This window comes from Tarenaya hassleriana, unplaced genomic scaffold (assembly GCF_000463585.1).
Source record: "Tarenaya hassleriana unplaced genomic scaffold, ASM46358v1 Cleome48, whole genome shotgun sequence".
In the NCBI taxonomy this organism is placed as follows: Eukaryota; Viridiplantae; Streptophyta; class Magnoliopsida; order Brassicales; family Cleomaceae; genus Tarenaya; species Tarenaya hassleriana.
In genome coordinates this window covers 381,343-399,078 of record NW_010967498.1, presented here as the reverse complement: position 1 = coordinate 399,078, position 17,736 = coordinate 381,343, and the positions used below count along the sequence as shown (strand labels likewise).

The 17,736-nt window shown below is 38.0% G+C and overlaps 4 protein-coding genes across 4 annotated transcripts in view; 2 read left to right on the top strand and 2 right to left on the bottom strand.

Moving 5' to 3' along the window:
* The first annotated feature begins 466 nt into the window (after positions 1 to 466).
* Positions 467 to 1,194, top strand: LOC104825660 (60S ribosomal protein L27a-3-like). Its single transcript, XM_010558029.1, has one exon. The coding sequence runs from the start codon at positions 563 to 565 to the stop codon at positions 1,001 to 1,003; it is 441 nt and encodes a 146-aa protein (XP_010556331.1). The 5' UTR covers positions 467 to 562; the 3' UTR covers positions 1,004 to 1,194.
* Positions 1,195 to 1,574: 380 nt separating this feature from the next.
* LOC104825661 (protein DETOXIFICATION 29-like) lies at positions 1,575 to 4,362 on the bottom strand. Its single transcript, XM_010558031.2, has 7 exons — positions 3,974 to 4,362; positions 3,242 to 3,783; positions 3,053 to 3,139; positions 2,794 to 2,850; positions 1,996 to 2,353; positions 1,818 to 1,904; positions 1,575 to 1,724 (listed from the first exon to the last, which is right to left on the bottom strand). Exons 1-7 carry the CDS (start codon positions 4,304 to 4,306, stop codon positions 1,653 to 1,655), a joined length of 1,536 nt encoding a protein of 511 aa, XP_010556333.1. The 5' UTR covers positions 4,307 to 4,362; the 3' UTR covers positions 1,575 to 1,652.
* Positions 4,363 to 7,638: 3,276 nt separating this feature from the next.
* On the top strand, positions 7,639 to 10,826 carry LOC104825659 (polygalacturonase At1g48100). Its single transcript, XM_010558028.1, has 7 exons — positions 7,639 to 7,933; positions 8,440 to 8,748; positions 8,916 to 8,951; positions 9,049 to 9,256; positions 9,676 to 9,757; positions 9,883 to 9,991; positions 10,262 to 10,826. Exons 1-7 carry the CDS (start codon positions 7,664 to 7,666, stop codon positions 10,670 to 10,672), a joined length of 1,425 nt encoding a protein of 474 aa, XP_010556330.1. The 5' UTR covers positions 7,639 to 7,663; the 3' UTR covers positions 10,673 to 10,826.
* Positions 10,827 to 16,412: 5,586 nt separating this feature from the next.
* The window catches only part of LOC104825728, a 2,450-nt gene continuing 1,126 nt past the window's right edge, over positions 16,413 to 17,736 (bottom strand). The window contains exon 3 of the mRNA XM_010558099.1: positions 16,413 to 17,513. Within this exon, the coding sequence (XP_010556401.1) occupies positions 16,413 to 17,513 (1,101 nt within the window). The remainder of the gene's footprint in view (positions 17,514 to 17,736) is intronic.

Here is a 17,736-nt window from a genome sequence, read left to right as displayed (position 1 = left end):
AGTATATATAATTTTATCATAGGTTTTATTATGTTTCATTAAACAATTTTATTTAAAATTGTATAAACAAATTTAAACTTTTTAACAGAAAAAAGTTGTTTACCATGAATATGAATATATTAAAATTTTAAAATTTCAGTTTTTCTAAGAAAGCTTGATAATATTTTATATTATTTTTTATAAATAATAAATTTTAATATTTAGATTGAAACTTTTAACATAATTTAGTATTTTATATCATAATGTCTCTGTACTTCCGGCCTTTTTTTCTCTCTTGCTGATTCCGTACCATTTCCAAGATCGGCCGTACACTCATTTCGGATTCGCAAGTGATGGACCAACTAAAAAGAATATATGGGCCGTAGGCCCATATAAAAAACCCACAAAATGAGGAGTCATCGTCACTCACTCCCTGCCCAAAAACCCCAGAGGTGCGCTTCATATCTTTACGATCAACTGTTCTCTGTATATATATTCCTAACCCTAGTTTCCCACTTTCCCTTCATTTCTCTGCCGCACCCAAAAGAAAAGCCCTAATTTCTTCGAGAGGGAAGCGACAGCAATGACGACGAGCCTGAAGAAGACAAGGAAGAAGCGAGGCCACGTCTCCGCTGGGCATGGTCGTATCGGCAAGCACCGGAAGCATCCCGGAGGCCGTGGTAACGCCGGAGGTATGCATCATCACCGCATCCTCTTCGACAAGTATCACCCTGGTTACTTTGGCAAAGTGGGCATGAGGTACTTCCACAAGCTCAGGAACAAGTTCCACTGTCCGATCGTCAACCTCGACAAGATCTGGTCCATGGTTCCTCAGGACGTGAGGGACAAGGCGACCAAAGACAACGTGCCCATGATCGATGTGACCCAGTTCGGGTATTTCAAGGTTTTGGGTAAGGGTATGTTGCCGGAGAACCAACCTATCGTTGTCAAGGCCAAGCTTGTGTCGAAGACCGCCGAGAAGAAGATCAAGGAGGCCGGCGGCGCCGTCGTTCTCACCGCTTAGATGGTAGGATTTTCTTTCTATACATCTGTTTGTTATTTTTGTTGTTCTAGATCTTTGAATTTTGGATTTGAACATCATTATCCCTTTATCATTATGTGTGTTAACTATAACAACTCGAAGAGCGTTCTTGGCTTTTTAATGTGGATCTATCGTCCAATTCTTAATGATGTTTGATCGACCTGGCGTTTTGATGGGCTTGCTTTGTTTGTGATTTCACGTTGCCAAAATCGAATCTTTCTTCATAAACATTCACATTTTTTTGGGTTTTGATCAAATGGTACCCACCTGTTTCATGATAATGCTTGAGTGATGGTGTTGTTGGATGTGCTATTATGGATGATTGAATGGTTGTGTGTCTCGATCTTTGAAACGGTGAAACTATTTGTTGTTCATGCTTCTTCTCTTCGTTCAATTGAGAAGGTCTCCATAACAGTAACAGAGAGGCAGATGATGAATGTTTTTATATGCTGAAATGAAATGTGATTGAAATTCAATTCAATCTCTGAAATCTTCAGCGGATGCAGCTTTTGTTATCTTATTCAACAGTTTCCTGGATTTTGATGCACATAAATCCTGTTGAAACTGGCAGTTTGTGTATATATATGTATGTAAATGTATACATAAACGACACATAGGACAGTCTTCTGGTTCAGTTTAAGGTGTTATCCTCTGAATCTGAACCTCCTTCCCATTTTCTTATCCTTTCTTCAGCCATTGTAGCCTGCAGACAGGTTAGTTGTGTTTATGTCTTGGGCATCAACCTAAGTTTATAAGTCTTTGGAAACATTATGTTATGTGACAGTTGCGTTTTCACCTCTTTGTCCCAGTTGGTCTTACAGATCATCCACGTTATGATCATCGATTGAATTACGGTTCCCATCAACATTCCGCTCCAAATTCCCTAATCAAAGAAACTGATTGATTCAGAACATTTTGTTCGTGTGAAAATCATTAAAGATGTGAGTCTATGAACGGTTTCGAATTTTCGTTACCGTTACGCCGAAATCAAGCTTGTAACCCAAAACCGATCCCAGAGGGATTCCGAGGAAATAGTAGCTCCCTATGTTGATGTATGCAACCACTGCCTGCCATCCAGCGCCCACCGCAACCCCAGATAAGACGGGCTGAACGTTGTTGATGACGATGCTAAGGGCAAGCATTGGTGTGAGCTCTCTAACCATGTCTCGGACCGCTTCATCGTCCGTGAAAAACGAAGGGTATCGTTCCCGGAAGATTAGAAGAACGGCCGATATGGCGATTCCGATCATTGTGGATGATATCACTGCCACCGCTAGGGAGAATTTCGCCGTCCTTGGATGGTTGGCTCCTAACTCGTTTGATACCCTCACACTTCACCAAACAAGACAAGTCTTGTTTGAAAAAATATTTATTTTGATTACTTTGTAACAATATATCTCTATTAGGAATGGATTATTCGGATTTCGGTTCGGTTATATTCGAATCGGTTTTTTCGATGTTAGTAAAATTATAACCGTCGATTTTTAACTTGAATTCGGTTATATTCGGTTTGGTTATGATAAAAAAAAAATACTCATTTTCTTAAAACAACATTACGGTTTTTTCGATTATTTTTTTATTCCGTTCGGTTCGGATTCGAGTTTGATTTTTTGGTTTTAGCGAAATCATAACCATTCGATTTTATATCTACTTCGATTCGGTTATGATTACGTGATATTCAATTCGAATCGGTTTAGGTATTGGGTTATTAGCCAAATAAATCACCTCAAAATTCAAGATGTAAAAATAAAATTTGATAAAAGCGTTATTACCTTACGGCTGCATTGGTCCCAATAGCCACCATGGCGGCCCATCCCAAGATGTTCATGCTTCATTTCCCAAACATTGAGCCCAATAGAATCATTATAAACACGTAAATATAAAATCTTTTCCGACAATAGTTCCAAATTTTAAAAAAATGCTGGCTGTTATGATCCATTACGATATTATTATTTTTTACAAAATTATTTATCTACAAAGTAAAAATAACTATATAATTTAGAATCATATCCCGATTATTATGAAAATTACCATATGGAGAGCGCGGCAACGGAGACCTCAGCGTTCTTCAAATATCCAGCGAATAATACGAGCGCCATGAAATACCACACCTCCAAACTTTACCAACAAATTAAAACGTTATATAAATTTAAAAATAATAATAATCAATTTAATCCAAATTAAACGATGCAAAACGGGTCGGGTCGTCGAGGCACTGACCAGAGCATGACAGCAGAAGCAAGAGACAGCCTGACAAAGCTCCAAAGATTGTGGAACGCTTCCCAAGAGAACCCCGACCAAGACTCACCGCACGTGCCGCCGAGTATGTAAGCGATCTGAGCCACCACGATGAACCACCACGATCCGTTCAGCACCGCCGCCAATCCCTCCATCCCCCAGCGGAGCTTCGCCACCGTGACCCAGCTAAAGAGAGCGTGCATCACAAGCGCCGCCGCGGAGATAACCGCCATGGCCATGATCTTGCTCTGAGCTTGCAAGAACTTCGCCGTCGGGAAGTTTAAGGCGTAGGCGAAGAGCTGTGGGATCATGTAGATGGAGAACAGTCCCGCGGCTTGGGAGATACTCCGCGTTTGGCCGATGAACGCGAGAATCTGCGCCGCGAATACGTAGAGGAGGCAGAGGATGATTGCGGTTGCGTTTAGGATCACCCACGAACGCTGCAGGTAAACGCCGAGCATCGACAGCTTCCCGGCTCCGAACGCTTGCCCGCATAGCGTTTCTAACGCGCTTCCCATCCCCAGCTGATTGCAAACGCAGAAAGCAGAAGATTTCACCAACTCATAAACTCGTATGTTATTCATCGGTAAGCTAAAGTTTGAGACTTTTTGTAATAATTGCGGAAAAGGGTTGACTTACATCACTTTTTCTGCCAATTTAATTCGGAAAGTTTGAATCTTTTTTTTTGAAAGAGAGGAGAGAGAAGAGAGGAACCATGATGCCGAAGGAGAAGCCGGCGATGACGGAGTTCTCGACGGAGACGGCGGCGAGGGAGAGAGTGCTGATGTGTCCAGCGAAGACCTGAGTCACGGCTCCGAGTGAGTACTGACTCAGTGACGTGAAAATCGCGGGCCCCGCAAGGTACCAAAGCTTCTTGGACTCCACGTTAAACTCCCTGACGAAGTCTCCGAAGCCGGAGATCGGAGGTATGTCGCCGTCTCCGACTGTTAACGCGGCGGAGGATGACAATGACAGAGCGGAGCCTCCCGCCTGCTCCGCCGCCGTTGCCCGGAGAAGAAACGGCTCCTTCACGTCGTCTTTCTCCATCACACACAGAAGGAGAGGGAGAGAGAGAGAGAGAGAGGTGGTCGGAAGAACGAATAGTGAGTCATGTACATATACAAGAATCCATCGAGCAACGACAAAGGATCCACGAGCGTCAAGCTCATGGGAAGGACCCCTCCCCAAAGAGCCGTCTTAAAAGCAAATGCTATTATTTAGCCACGTTGAATACTCTACTTCACGAAACACCACATACATTATTATACAACTTTGTATTTTCTCTCTCATTATTTGCACACACACATATATATATATATATATATATATATTCGAATATATAATAGAACTGTTTCAGTTTCATGATCATCTGCATGTTCCATCATGTCTCTTGTGAAAGGATCCGGTGATTTTGGTGGCCCATGAGAGACGAAATGACTTTGACTGAGGAGCCCGTATTCGTAAATGAGATTGGCCCATCTTCTCAGTTCACGATATCATCTGCATGTTCCATGATCTGTCATGTGACATGTCATATGCATGCAGATCGTATAAACCATATAGTTGATTCTAGCTATTTTGATGTCGGCAATTTAGGCAATGATTACAAGTGATAGATCTAGGGGGCATTATTAATTCATACCCTTAAAAAAACCAAACCTCCAAAAATTTATTATTGTGTTGTATAATAGAAATAATATTGTCACTGGTCCAAATATTATATATAAAAAATCATATAAATAATATTGTTATTAGAGAATTTTTAAGGATTGGTTTGTTTTATTTGAATAAATCTGTATTTTGATTTTATTTTATTTATAATGATCCGTTTCAATAGGATAATGAGGGAGCGATCATTTTTTTGTTGTTGTAGATTTATGTCTTATTTAGGGGTGGGCGTTTCGGCTCGAAATCGAATCGTATGGAAGCGAAAATCTCAATTTTTTTCTAAACTATATCATTCAAAATTTTCGAACGATATATTTTTTATAGAACTGAATTTTTCAAAAAATGAACTGAATCAAACTTTATAAAATTTCTGAAAAACCGAAATGTTTTTAAGAAAATCTATTTTAAAAAAAATCAAAATCGAATCATACTGTTTAACCGGAACCGAACTGAGTCGAATAATATACGGTACTAATTTGATACAAATTTTAGAATACCGAATAAATCGTTTCTGAACCGAATCGCTAAAATTCCAAACCGAATACCACAACGTTCGTCCCTAGTCTTAGTTGTAGGTTTAGTAGTTTTAGAAAGATAATATAAATGAACTACAGACTCCTATTAACCCTTACTCTCCAATTTACCTTGCATTTATTTTTATCTCTCCATAAAAACATTTTTCTTCATATATCATTAAACGTTTCTTTGTAAAAAAAAAAAATGCAATTCGAGAAACTTTTGCATTCAATTTTTTTTCCTAACATTATAGCCATTGATCTTGAATGATGTGTTATACAATGAACATCATGCACGCAAGCATCAAAACCAGAATTGGATGAAGAACACATTATTATTATTATATGCAGTTTGTGTGGTGACGTGGCCAACTTAAGTTTGTCTGAAAATTAAGCAGATAATCTAATATAAACATACATAGGAAACTAACACATAACACTCCCTTTTGGCTGTCTTCTTTTGGCGTATGCCAAACTTTTGCAACCAACACATCTATGTGATGATTATTTGCGCCTTTCGGAAACGGTTTTTGTCTGTCCAAAAAAAAAACGCAATAAAAAAAAATGAATTAACAAGTTTGAATGCCAAAAAAAAGATAGTAATAACATAAATCAATCAAATGAATTTCCAATAGAATGATACCCTTTTTGAATCATAGGTTGACGTCATTTCATGATATTAACACAAGTTTATTTCTTTTTTAAAAACTATATATCGGATTCCATGATATATATAATGTTTTATGCATATTTCAAATTAAAAGAGATTCTTAATATTTTTTGTATTCCAGATATGCATTTTACCATTTCATAACCTGAATTTTATAAATTCTCTGGGAATTGTATTTTGAGATATTTATTTATAATGATGCGAGTTTTGGATTTTTGTTTTGAATATGAGAATGCGTGGGGAGTGTGTTAACTGTTCATGATTAAGGAACAAAAGGCAAAGTGCTATTGCTACAGATCACACCCCATTAACTCATATGACATTATTCAGCAAAACATGATTAGTCATTTTAATTTACATTATCCACTCCATATATATATAATCTAAATTTCATTATTTGCTTTTTCATCTCATTTCATATATAAATTATTTCGACTTAGGCATGTACAAAGATGACTTGGTGAATTAATTCGTAGTCGTTTCTTACGATGTTCGGAGCCTTTTTAGCTGGCATTTGGGATGTGGGTGTATATATGCGGAGCTGGATTTTGTAGGGGTGGGCGTTTTGGTTCGGTTCTGAACTGAAAAATACGTTATTTTTCTCGATCCGAACCGTTCTAAATTCCTGAACAATACTATTTTTAGAAAACCGAATTTTTCGGAACTGGAATCAAACCGAACTGAATTTTATAAATCCTAAAATTTTTAAATGAAATATATCTTTTTTAAAAGAAACGGAACCGAACCGAACAGAATATAAAACCGATTGGTATCTATTTTTATAAAACTGAAAAAATCGAACCGATTACATTTCCGTCTCGAACCCGAACTGATTCCGGAAACGTCCACCCCTAGGATTTTGTAGTTATGTGGAGGAAGTGAGTAAATTATTATTTTTGGTATACAAACCAAATTATTTTTTTGCACAAACCAAATTAAAAAATAATATTGGAGTGTATATATATGGGTGTGTGTATATTTAAAATTTTTAAAATTTTATTTTCTTTTCTTTTATAATTATTTATTTTTTACTTTAATAGTTATTATTTATTTTTTTACTATTTTATTTGACGTGGAAAAAATATCAAATAACATTGATGTGAAAAACCCGATGAATATATTCATTGGAAAAATTTTACTCAGTTTACATCATTAGAGTTTGTGTAAAAATATTATATTTATAATAGGCAAGATTTGAGCAAATTCGTATATTTAATTGGATTTTTTTTTTCATTTCTAAAACAACAAACAAATGGGCTATTCATAGGTATGCTTATTTTCTCCAACAATTTCCTAGGTATTATTGTTTTTGAGACGAAACTATAAGAAAGTCATAATTTCCTGGTCCTATTATATATATATATATATCCAATCCAATAACACAGAGGAAATTAAAAACATTTTCTCGATGTTTAAGGGTATGACAGAAAATAAGAAAAAACAGAGGCCCATTTTAGTAAAAGTATCACTATATAAACTGCCAATAACGACCAAACTATATTCTCATACCAACTAAAAAAAAAGAAGAAAAAAAAAATCAATTCCTAAGAAATGAAAAAAACAAAGAGATCGTCTCTATTAGCTCTTATCCTCACCGTGATGGTCGTGGCGGCCGCCGTCTCCGCCATCTCCGTCGAGGCCAGAAAACATAACGCCAAGAAAAGCAAACCTCATCACCGCCGTCAAAAGACGGCGAGACGCAGTTCCGGTAATACCCCTACCGGCGACTCCCCTGCACCATCACCTTACCCCGCCCACGAGGGCATTTTCGACATTCTCTCCTTCGGCGCCAAGGCCGACGGTGTCTCCGACGACTCCATGGTAAGCAACCTCCATATATATTCATCAACTCCTCATCATAATCTACACAGTTGACAGTACAATACAATATATCTATATACACACTATAGAGGAAATGCTTTCTGTATGTATTTATAGATTTACACTAGAATATTCCAAAGTAAAATCACTATTTATATATTCACCATAATACCCCTTATATGTTCTACTTCATTTCTCAATTAGTCCGATTGCCAAGACGTTTAATATTATAATGTGTTTCAAACATCTCTACTTCACAAACGGATGGACGAATTCCCATGCAAGACATCAGAAATTCGTACGTGTATCTATATAGACTTTCATATCATATAGAAATAGACTCTTCTGTATATCATAATCATATCATAATAAATAGATAATAATACATAAGAAACTCTAGGTTAACCCTAATTGCAAACAACTACAATAGTAACCTTATAATATCAAATCTACGATCTAAGTGTATATCATTTTCACTACCGAATCATAAGTATATATTCATATAGGCATTGGTGGAGGCTTGGAAGGCGGCCTGCGAGGAGGAGGTGGGGACGGAGGCGAGAGTGAAGATTCCGGCGGGGAAGAAATTCATGGTGAAGCCGGTGACATTGCAAGGTCCATGCAAGCAAAAACTAGTGGTTCAAATAGATGGAACCGTAGTGGCTCCGGACAAGATTGGGACATGGCCTAAATCGAGCTTGTTCCAGTGGCTTAACTTCAAATGGCTCGACCAGATCACCGTCCAGGGCTCCGGAACACTTGATGCTCGTGGCTCCGCCTGGTGGGACACTACTCAAGACGTTTATCAAACTCAGGTGGCCGATTTTGATATCATGACTATATATATTAAGCTATGATGAAAACCCAACTCTTATTTTAGCCTAGAATATGCATTTTTTGTTCAATATATTCGACCGTAAACTAATGTTAGACTCATCGGCTTTTTATGGCTCACTTTTTTCTTTTTTTTTTTTTGTTTCAGAAGAGACATAAGTACATACCTCCGATGAAACCAACGGTAAGATCAGCGAATGCGTTATGTATGTGTCTCATTGTCCGTAACTAATTATATTGTTAAAGTTGAAATAATTTTTTAATGTGTATTTTTTTTATAGGCGTTGAGATTTTATGCGAGTAGTAACGTGACGGTCCGCGACATAAGGATAGTGAACAGCCCGTTATGCCATTTGAAATTCGACAATTCGGAGGGAGTTAATGTCGATAACATCACAATCTCTTCGCCGGAGAACAGCCCCAACACCGACGGCATCCACCTTCAGAACACCCGCCACGTCCACATTCAACACTCCAACATCGCTTGTGGTATATATATATATATATATATATATATGGTTCACTTATACATGTATATATGTATATACAAAAAGATGAAGAAGTGCTTGTCACGTTGTGGTCGCCACTCGCCAGAAGGGGAAAAGATAAAGACAATGCACTTAGACTTGAATAATAAATAAAATAAAATAGGAAAAGAAACACATTCATTGGCTTAGAACACCATCCAAACGGTATAACTGTCACCAAACTAACTTTTCATGCGCACAAAGCTTCCCCTTTTTCTATCATGTGTATATACCTGTGTATATATATGTATATATGGACATAAGACTCTTAATTAAATCGTAATTAAGTACACTTAGCTTTATTTGATGTTTAACTACAATATTTGTGTCAACAGGGCATAAATAAGATGAAATTAATTTAATTTTATTTCTTTTGAACAGGAGATGACTGTGTATCCATTCAGACTGGCTCCTCCGATGTTCATATCCACCACATCAACTGTGGCCCTGGTCATGGTATCAGGTACATGCGCATACATACACGTCCGTATGTGTGTATGCATATATATGTATATGGATCCTCATATATAGACACATATATATACATACATACATGTGTATTAATTAATTTATCGTTTTTAATTACAGTTTGGGAGGACTAGGCAAAGACAAGAGTGTGGCATGTGTGTCCGATATCATCGTGGAGGATATCTCGATACAGAACACCCTTGCTGGTGTTAGAATCAAGACATGGCAGGTACATACACATTACACATATGCATATATATATATATACATGTAATGTATGTATACATCATTATCATATTAAGTACACAAAACACACACATGTGCATATATGCATATATATATATGTATGTATACATCATTATTCACGTAAATACTATATAATCCAATGGGTTAGTCGGACCGAAACAGAATATTTTGTGAAAGAAGGCATAATGTAATATAATCTACGCATAATATATAGTACTAAATCTTATACATATATCATTGTTGCCGCATGCAGGGTGGATTAGGAATGGTAAAGAACGTAACGTTTTCGAAGATACAAGTGAGCGATGTGAAAGTTCCGATAGTGATAGACCAGTATTACTGCGACAAGTACAAGTGCAAGAACCAGACGGGAGCGGTGGCTATATCGGGCGTGAGATACGACAACATCGTCGGCAGCTTCACGGTCCAGCCGGTGCACATAGCCTGCAGCAGCGACGTGCCGTGCATGGACGTGGATCTGGTCGACATAAGGCTTAAACCCTCCCAGGCGAGCAGAGGGTTTCAGCAGCAAGCCTTGTGTTGGAACTCTTATGGCAAAACACAGGGCCCTTTGGTCCCTTCCGCCATTGATGATTGCCTGAGGAATAGCGGCGGTGGTTTCCCTAGGAGAATTGCCAGGTCCCATGAGCATATTTGCCATTAAATCAAACAAATAAAAGTCAGAAATTGATTAGGGTTTTTTTTTTCGGTATGTGGCTTCCCTTCTGCGACCTTTTTGTGAATGTGAGGGTGATGGCTTGTATCAGCTTTTCTTTTTTAGTGTATGATGGTGTGATTCAGATTTCAAGTACTCTATATGCACGATTTCAGCTTTGGATATAAATATTTCGATTTTTAAAAAATTCGAATGAAAATAATAGATATCTAAGATTATATATATAGAATAGTTCAACTATTATCACGTTTGAGTAAATACCATACACAATATTATCACCCATCTAAATTTACATCCAATTTATTATGTTGATATATCATTAAGATTATTTTGGCGACCTAGACTTTTAAAAAAAGTTTATATAGGAATTTAAGGAAAGCGAATATTGACGCTGTTAATAAAAAAAAATACACACACACACACAAATATATATATATATATATATCATATATGTATATAATAGAAAGAATATTCATTTGACAGTATGAGAACTTTTTATTTCCTTAAAAGCAACAAACAGAGAAAAGGTGGGGGTTACGTTAGTGGAGGAGCTGAAAAGCCATATCATATGTAATTGGTAATTGGATTTTGGTGGGAGCACCACATTCTGCCCCCTCCCTCCAATTTTAATTTAAAATCCTATCTTCTCACCTAACTATGAGTTTAATTAGTTTATTTTCTAGAAACCTACCTAACCCTAACTTCCAAATCATATGTTTATATATAATTCAAAAACATGAACGGCTTTAATTACATTGATATTATAAAAACCAGTTTAGAAAATATATCAAATCACAATTTATTTAAACCATTATTTCGTATTTAGAATAATAAAGGAAAATGATGGATCCATCAGGAATACAATGATCAAATTGATAATACAATTGCTCTTATTATATATATATATATGATAGTTTTTTAGTAGAATATTTAATATAATAAACAATAACATGTATCTTTAAGTAATCTATGGTTATTCTTCGAAACCCGATGTTCGAATTGTGTTTACAAATAAATAATCTGCAATTCATTGCAAGCTCATGAACCCAGGGTATGTCTGACGAGCCTTGGAGAGATTCACTCGCTGCATGGTTACAATTCTCACTCACTCACGGTTATATTATTAAAAAAAAAAGGGTTATGTTAATCGAAATTCAAGGTAACCAACCACAACGGGTTGGAATGTTCAAAAGACGGTACAAAAATTAGGGAGAATTTAATATTTATGAGTAACATTTCACATATGATAATGCAATTGCTTGTGTTGGTGAAACATGAGAGAGAGAGAGAGAGAGAGAGAGAGAGAGAGAGAGAGAGTCTGCGCCGTCCATTTTGGGTGTCTTTAATGAGAATCTACAATGCACGCGCATGCCGTCCATTTCTCTCTTTCAGTGTTTGTCTATGTTCAGCAACCAAATGGCACACGCACTCTATGCAACAACAACAACCGGTCCATGATAACTTTCTTCTTTTTGGTTGTAGTGTAATGGCCCACCAACATTTTTCTATTTGAAACCTTTTAAACTCGAGTTTGTATATATATATATATATATATATATATATGATATAGTTTGTAAAAATTAGCTTTGAAAGGTCTGTTTGTTCTGTTTGTATAGAGCCGAATGAAAAGGCCGAGGGCCAAGCAATTAGAAAACAGGCCCTCATTTGTTTTTGTAGAAGAAAAATGTGGAACCATAAGCAAAAGACTTCATTTGTCCACGACAAGATGAACATTGCTTAAACCCTCCCCGAGCTTACTTCATACGCAAGAAATCGTGCTTCAGACTCGAGTCAGTAGTATCCCAACCGCTTCCCGAGATTGTACAGCACGACGATTCCATGGGCGGGATCCGATCCGATCCGATCCTAACCTCTTCTTCGAATACCCTTACCCGCCGACAAAAGCCATGTTCATCCCCCGACAAGGAGTGCCAAAGGCCCGACCTTCTCGCCACGTCCAGCGATTTCCTTCGTCTATGGGGAATTTCCGAGATCAAGTCTCTTCTCAATAGCAACGAGATTCTGTGGTCCGGTCACGTCGTTCGATTGGAACGAGGCTGAGCCTCGGCGAATTGGGGCATCAACTGCATCGACCCGACTTGCACGATCTCATCGCCAGGACCCGATCCTTGCTTACACGGCAGGACCCGAGATTGAGCAGCTGCAATGGCCGTCGTCCCGGCCTAATTGTGTCGCCATTGCCTTCTCCACCAAGCTGCAAATTCTCAGGGTTTGATCTTTTTGGTTCTACTGATCTCTTCTTGCCTTAACAAGTATCCTCAAGGATGTAAAGCTTGCAATTGACTCTTCACTGTCATTGATGAAGATTTCCTAAATATTTTAGATAGAAGCGAACATAAAGTGAACACTTGAAACTTTGTGAAATGAAAGAGACAAAGAAGAGGTGATCAAAATAAACAAAATTAAAGATCACTTGTGTTTCTTCTATATTCATGAGTTCATCTTGTACAGATTATATAAGCATACATGTACATGCTTTGGGAAAAAGAATAAGTTATAATGGCTATACAATCATACAACAAAGGAAAGAAATAATGTTGCATTAATTATGGCATGTCTTGAGTGCGGTTCCTCTTGGTTATGGCATATTCGATCCGTCTGAATATTCTTGACAGGTTTGCAGTCCATAATGTGTGTTCTTCCCTTATTAGTTTAATTTGAACGTTAGTCTCCTATCATGTTTTCTATTATCCGGTTCATTCGAACCCTAACACCAAGTGTGTTCGTCCGAACAATAACATGTCCGAACTGTAACACCAAGTTTATCCTTCAACAGTTGATACATGATTGTTCTTAGCAAAGCCGATCCTCTTATCTTCACTTTAACTTGGTTCTGTCTTTCAGTCTTACCCCATGGAAGCTATGTACTTCAAAACTTGGTTAGATCCAAAGATCTTTTTAGCTGTAACTGTGTAGTTCAAAATTGTGAATAACTAGATGAAAGCTATGGGAAACTATTGTATGAGCTACATTTCATTTTCATTTACAACATACGATGGTCCAAGATGTTGGAAATTACTTTTATTATTTAATTTCTATAATGCAGGGAGTTTATTAACTTCCGTAAATAACTTACCCATTATAGTGATGGTCCAATATTTACTCCATATTCTGCTAACTGTTTTTGATAACCTCTTGATAACTGATGTCTTTTTTTATGGGAAAAAGACTATAAAGATCACATACGGTATTGAGATCCCTAAGCCAAGCAAACATTCATAATATACACCATCGTTATTATCTTGCTCATGGTTTAGAAGAATCAAATACTCAGATTTTAGATTAGTAAAAATTATCAATGGCTGGAGGTATGTTTTTCGATTCAGAATTTTATTTCCGCATTCATGATCTTTTGTATGTTCAATTGAATCTTTTGTATGTTCAATTGATGCATATTGAAGATCATGATTTAGATGAGTTTAAATAATTTTAAACTAACATTTGGTATCCGAGCTTCAGTATCATCTGCCTTGAAAAATGATGTCGTTCATGAATTTCTATATTCCATTTTGTTAATTTTCATGAATCTGAAATGATTATTGGAATAATTTCTGTATTCTTTTAGATACACAAATTTAGGATTATTCGATGCATTCATAATTTTGACATCGAAATTTAGAGATTTGTGAATATTGTATTCAATCTATGAAAATAACTCATTAAAATGAGGAATAGAATACCTTGATGCATAATCTATGCTAGATCAGGAAACCGTCGTCATATGTTTGGCTTTGTTCCTTGTGTGTCTTCTGTTTTGCATTATCTTCTCTGTCGTGTTGACTCTTCTTTCATTATGAAGCCAACCGACTCTTGATCCTTACTCTTCTGGAGAGTTTGGTGGGCATTGTCGATTTGGTAAATGCAGTGATTCAGAAGCCGTTATGATGCCTCTACTCCCGGATTAGCTCTGCGACGACATGTTTGAAGGCAACTTCGGTGGTGGTTGTCGATTATGAACCATCACCGGAGGAAGTCTGTCCTCGTCGGAAGAAAAAAGAAAAAAAGGGGACAGAGGAGAACGTCGCCTGTAGAAAGGAAAAGAGCCAAAGAATAACATACGCGCGAGGAGAACTTTTAGGTTTTCTGATTTATTTTCTGGAAATGGGCCTTGTTTACTTTGGGCCACCAATACACTTATTTACGTGGTTGCAAACAAAGTTAGAACTATAAATTAATACTAAGGGAAAGAAAAATTCAAAGGCAAGGTTCGAACACATCACCTTGTACATTTTGGTAAGGAAGGTTCAACCACTAGGCTAAGGTTGTATTTCTATTTAGATCTGTATCTATATTTACAAATATCTAGTAGTTCGTATAATTTATTCAAATTAGAGAAAAGCCACGACATCTCTAATTAGAGTAAAATTATATATAAATTTTGTTATTGGATCACATTTAGTTAAAGACATTGGTTGTAATTAATCATATTGATATAATAAAATTTATCCCACAGGAAATTTTATTATATTTATGTAATTAATTAGGGTGAAAAGTCGATTATGTTTCTTGATTTACCCACAGGGATTGAGAAATGAATATAATCAGATGGTTTCATCATTAAGCTAAATAAATCTATTTGAATTAGAAACTTAGCCCACAGACAGTTTTTATGTCATATTTTCATATTGTTGATGTTTTACATTGGTAAAACGTCACATAAAGTTGCCTTAATTTTATTAATATAAGCATGTATATTGATTTGTTTTGTGCAATTTTTCAACCTGTGAATGTCTCTGACATGAAATGCGATATTCCCGAGCTCAAAGGGGATAACTATAAGGTGTGGAAGGAAAGAATCCTGCTTCATTTGGGGTGGATGGACATTGACTATGCTATTCAGAAAGATGAACCACCTCCGATTACTGAGGAGAGTGAGCCAGAGGAGATTGAACTTTATGAAAGGTGGGAGCGATCTAATCGTCTCAGCGTTATGTTCATAAAGACAAACATCTCATCTGGCATTCGGGGTTCGATCGAGCAGTATGACAATGTCTGTATGCTGCTGAAGGCTATTGATGAACAATTTGAGTTTTCAGATAAGGCGTTGGCGAACACCCTGATTATGAAGTTTTCCACTTTGAGGCTCACTAGTACCAAAGGAGTGCGTGAACACGTCATGCAAATGAGGGATTTAGCGGCTCAACTCAAAACACTTGAGGTTACCATGTCTGACTCTTTCCTTGTGCATTATATTTTGAACTCTTTGCCGCAGCAATACGGACCCTTCAAGATCTCTTACAACACACATAAGGATAAATGGTCGATCAACGAACTGTTGAACATGTGTGTTCAAGAGGAAGGGAGGTTGCTTATGGAAGGTGGAGAGAGTGTGCATTTGGCAACTCAAGGAAAAGTGAAATACCAAGCCAAAAAGAAAGGGAAGGAAAAATTGACTTCTCAAAGAAACATCAAGAAGGAATCCAAGTGTTTCTTCTGTAAGAATAAGGGACACATGAAGAAGGATTGCCAGAGATTCCAAGAGTGGCTTGTTAAGAAAGGTAATTCACTTACACTCGTTTGTTATGAATCTAATATGATCGATGTTGGTCACAACACATGGTGGATTGATTCTGGTTCTACAATCCATGTTACGAATTCTCTACAGGGTTTGCAAAACCTAAGGAAGCCAGTGGGAAGTGAGCAATGCATCTATTCGGGAAACAAGATGCGCTCACATGTGGAGGCTGTTGGAACATGTTATCTAGTTTTAAGTAATGGTTATGTACCCTTGAATAGGTACGATAATCAAATCGGCAGGAAGATCCCTTCCACAAATTTGTAATGGCATGTCATGCAATATTCCGCGCATAGGAAGGATCTCTCCGCCGGGCGTACGTATCTGATATCGACTAGTAGTATCGACATCCGTAAAAGCTAACTCATCAGTTTTCTTCACACTCAGAAAACTGTGTGTAACCCCGGTATCAAACAAGGCATGACAAGAAATATCATATATGTACAAAGTACCAGTAATAGCGGCAGCATCGGTCTGCTCGGAGTCCTCCTCTGCAACAGTATCTTCAGCGGTTGGTTCTTCAACGTAGTACTCCTCGCCCTGAGTATCGGCCTCTGCCGCCAACACGTAAACTCTCGGTGCAACGCCAGACTGCTGTAAAGGCTGAATGCGAAGAGGTTTGGCGTTCGTCGGGGCGGTCCCCTTTTCCGGGCAGTATGTCGCAATGTGTCCCGATCGTCCACACTGGTAACATGTCGGAGGAGTACTGCATGGTCCAAAGTGGACTCGCCTGCATCGGGGACAAGGCCTCCTCTGGGATGACTGTGGTGGTGGTGGCCGAACCACCGGTAATTTCCCCTTGTCTCGGGAGTCACTAGTCTGACCAGTACTGGTGGAAGGTCGACTAATGAAGAATCTTCTGGTTGGGGTTCGGTCTCGGATCCGGGCCTCCTGCAGCTCCTCACGCTCGCCTCGCTCCATCTTCTCGAGCTGGCAGATGTATCGGTTCAAGGTAGGATACTCCAGTACCTCGATCTTCCTTCGCAGAGAGGGGCGAAGACCAGCAACAAACTTCTGAATCTTCAATCTTTCGGTAGGAACAAGATTAGCTCCATATCGTAGGAGCCTAGTAAATTCCGCCTCATAGTCACCAACAGAACGGTCACCCTGCTGGAGATTGATGAACTCCACGAGACGATGTTCCTGATCATGTCGCTTGTAATATTTCTCCTCGAACTCAGCTCGAAACTCATCCCACGTGAACTGATGTCCAGGAATAGTGTCTCGCACAACTCCATCCCACCAGTGGCGAGCTTGTCCGAACAGATGGTGACTCGCTATCTCTGCTCGATACTGTAGTGGACACCGTAGATAATCAAAGTCATGTGTGATCCGCACCAACCAGTCCTCAGCAACTTCAGGAATTTATTTTTATTGAAAACGGCCAAGCAATATAGTCAATAATATACATATACATGCGACGGGATATTTCAATAAAATCAATCATCACTGAATCAATCAGCATTCTCAAACAATGTCCGTCAATCGTCTCTACGTGTATATCACACGTAGGTAA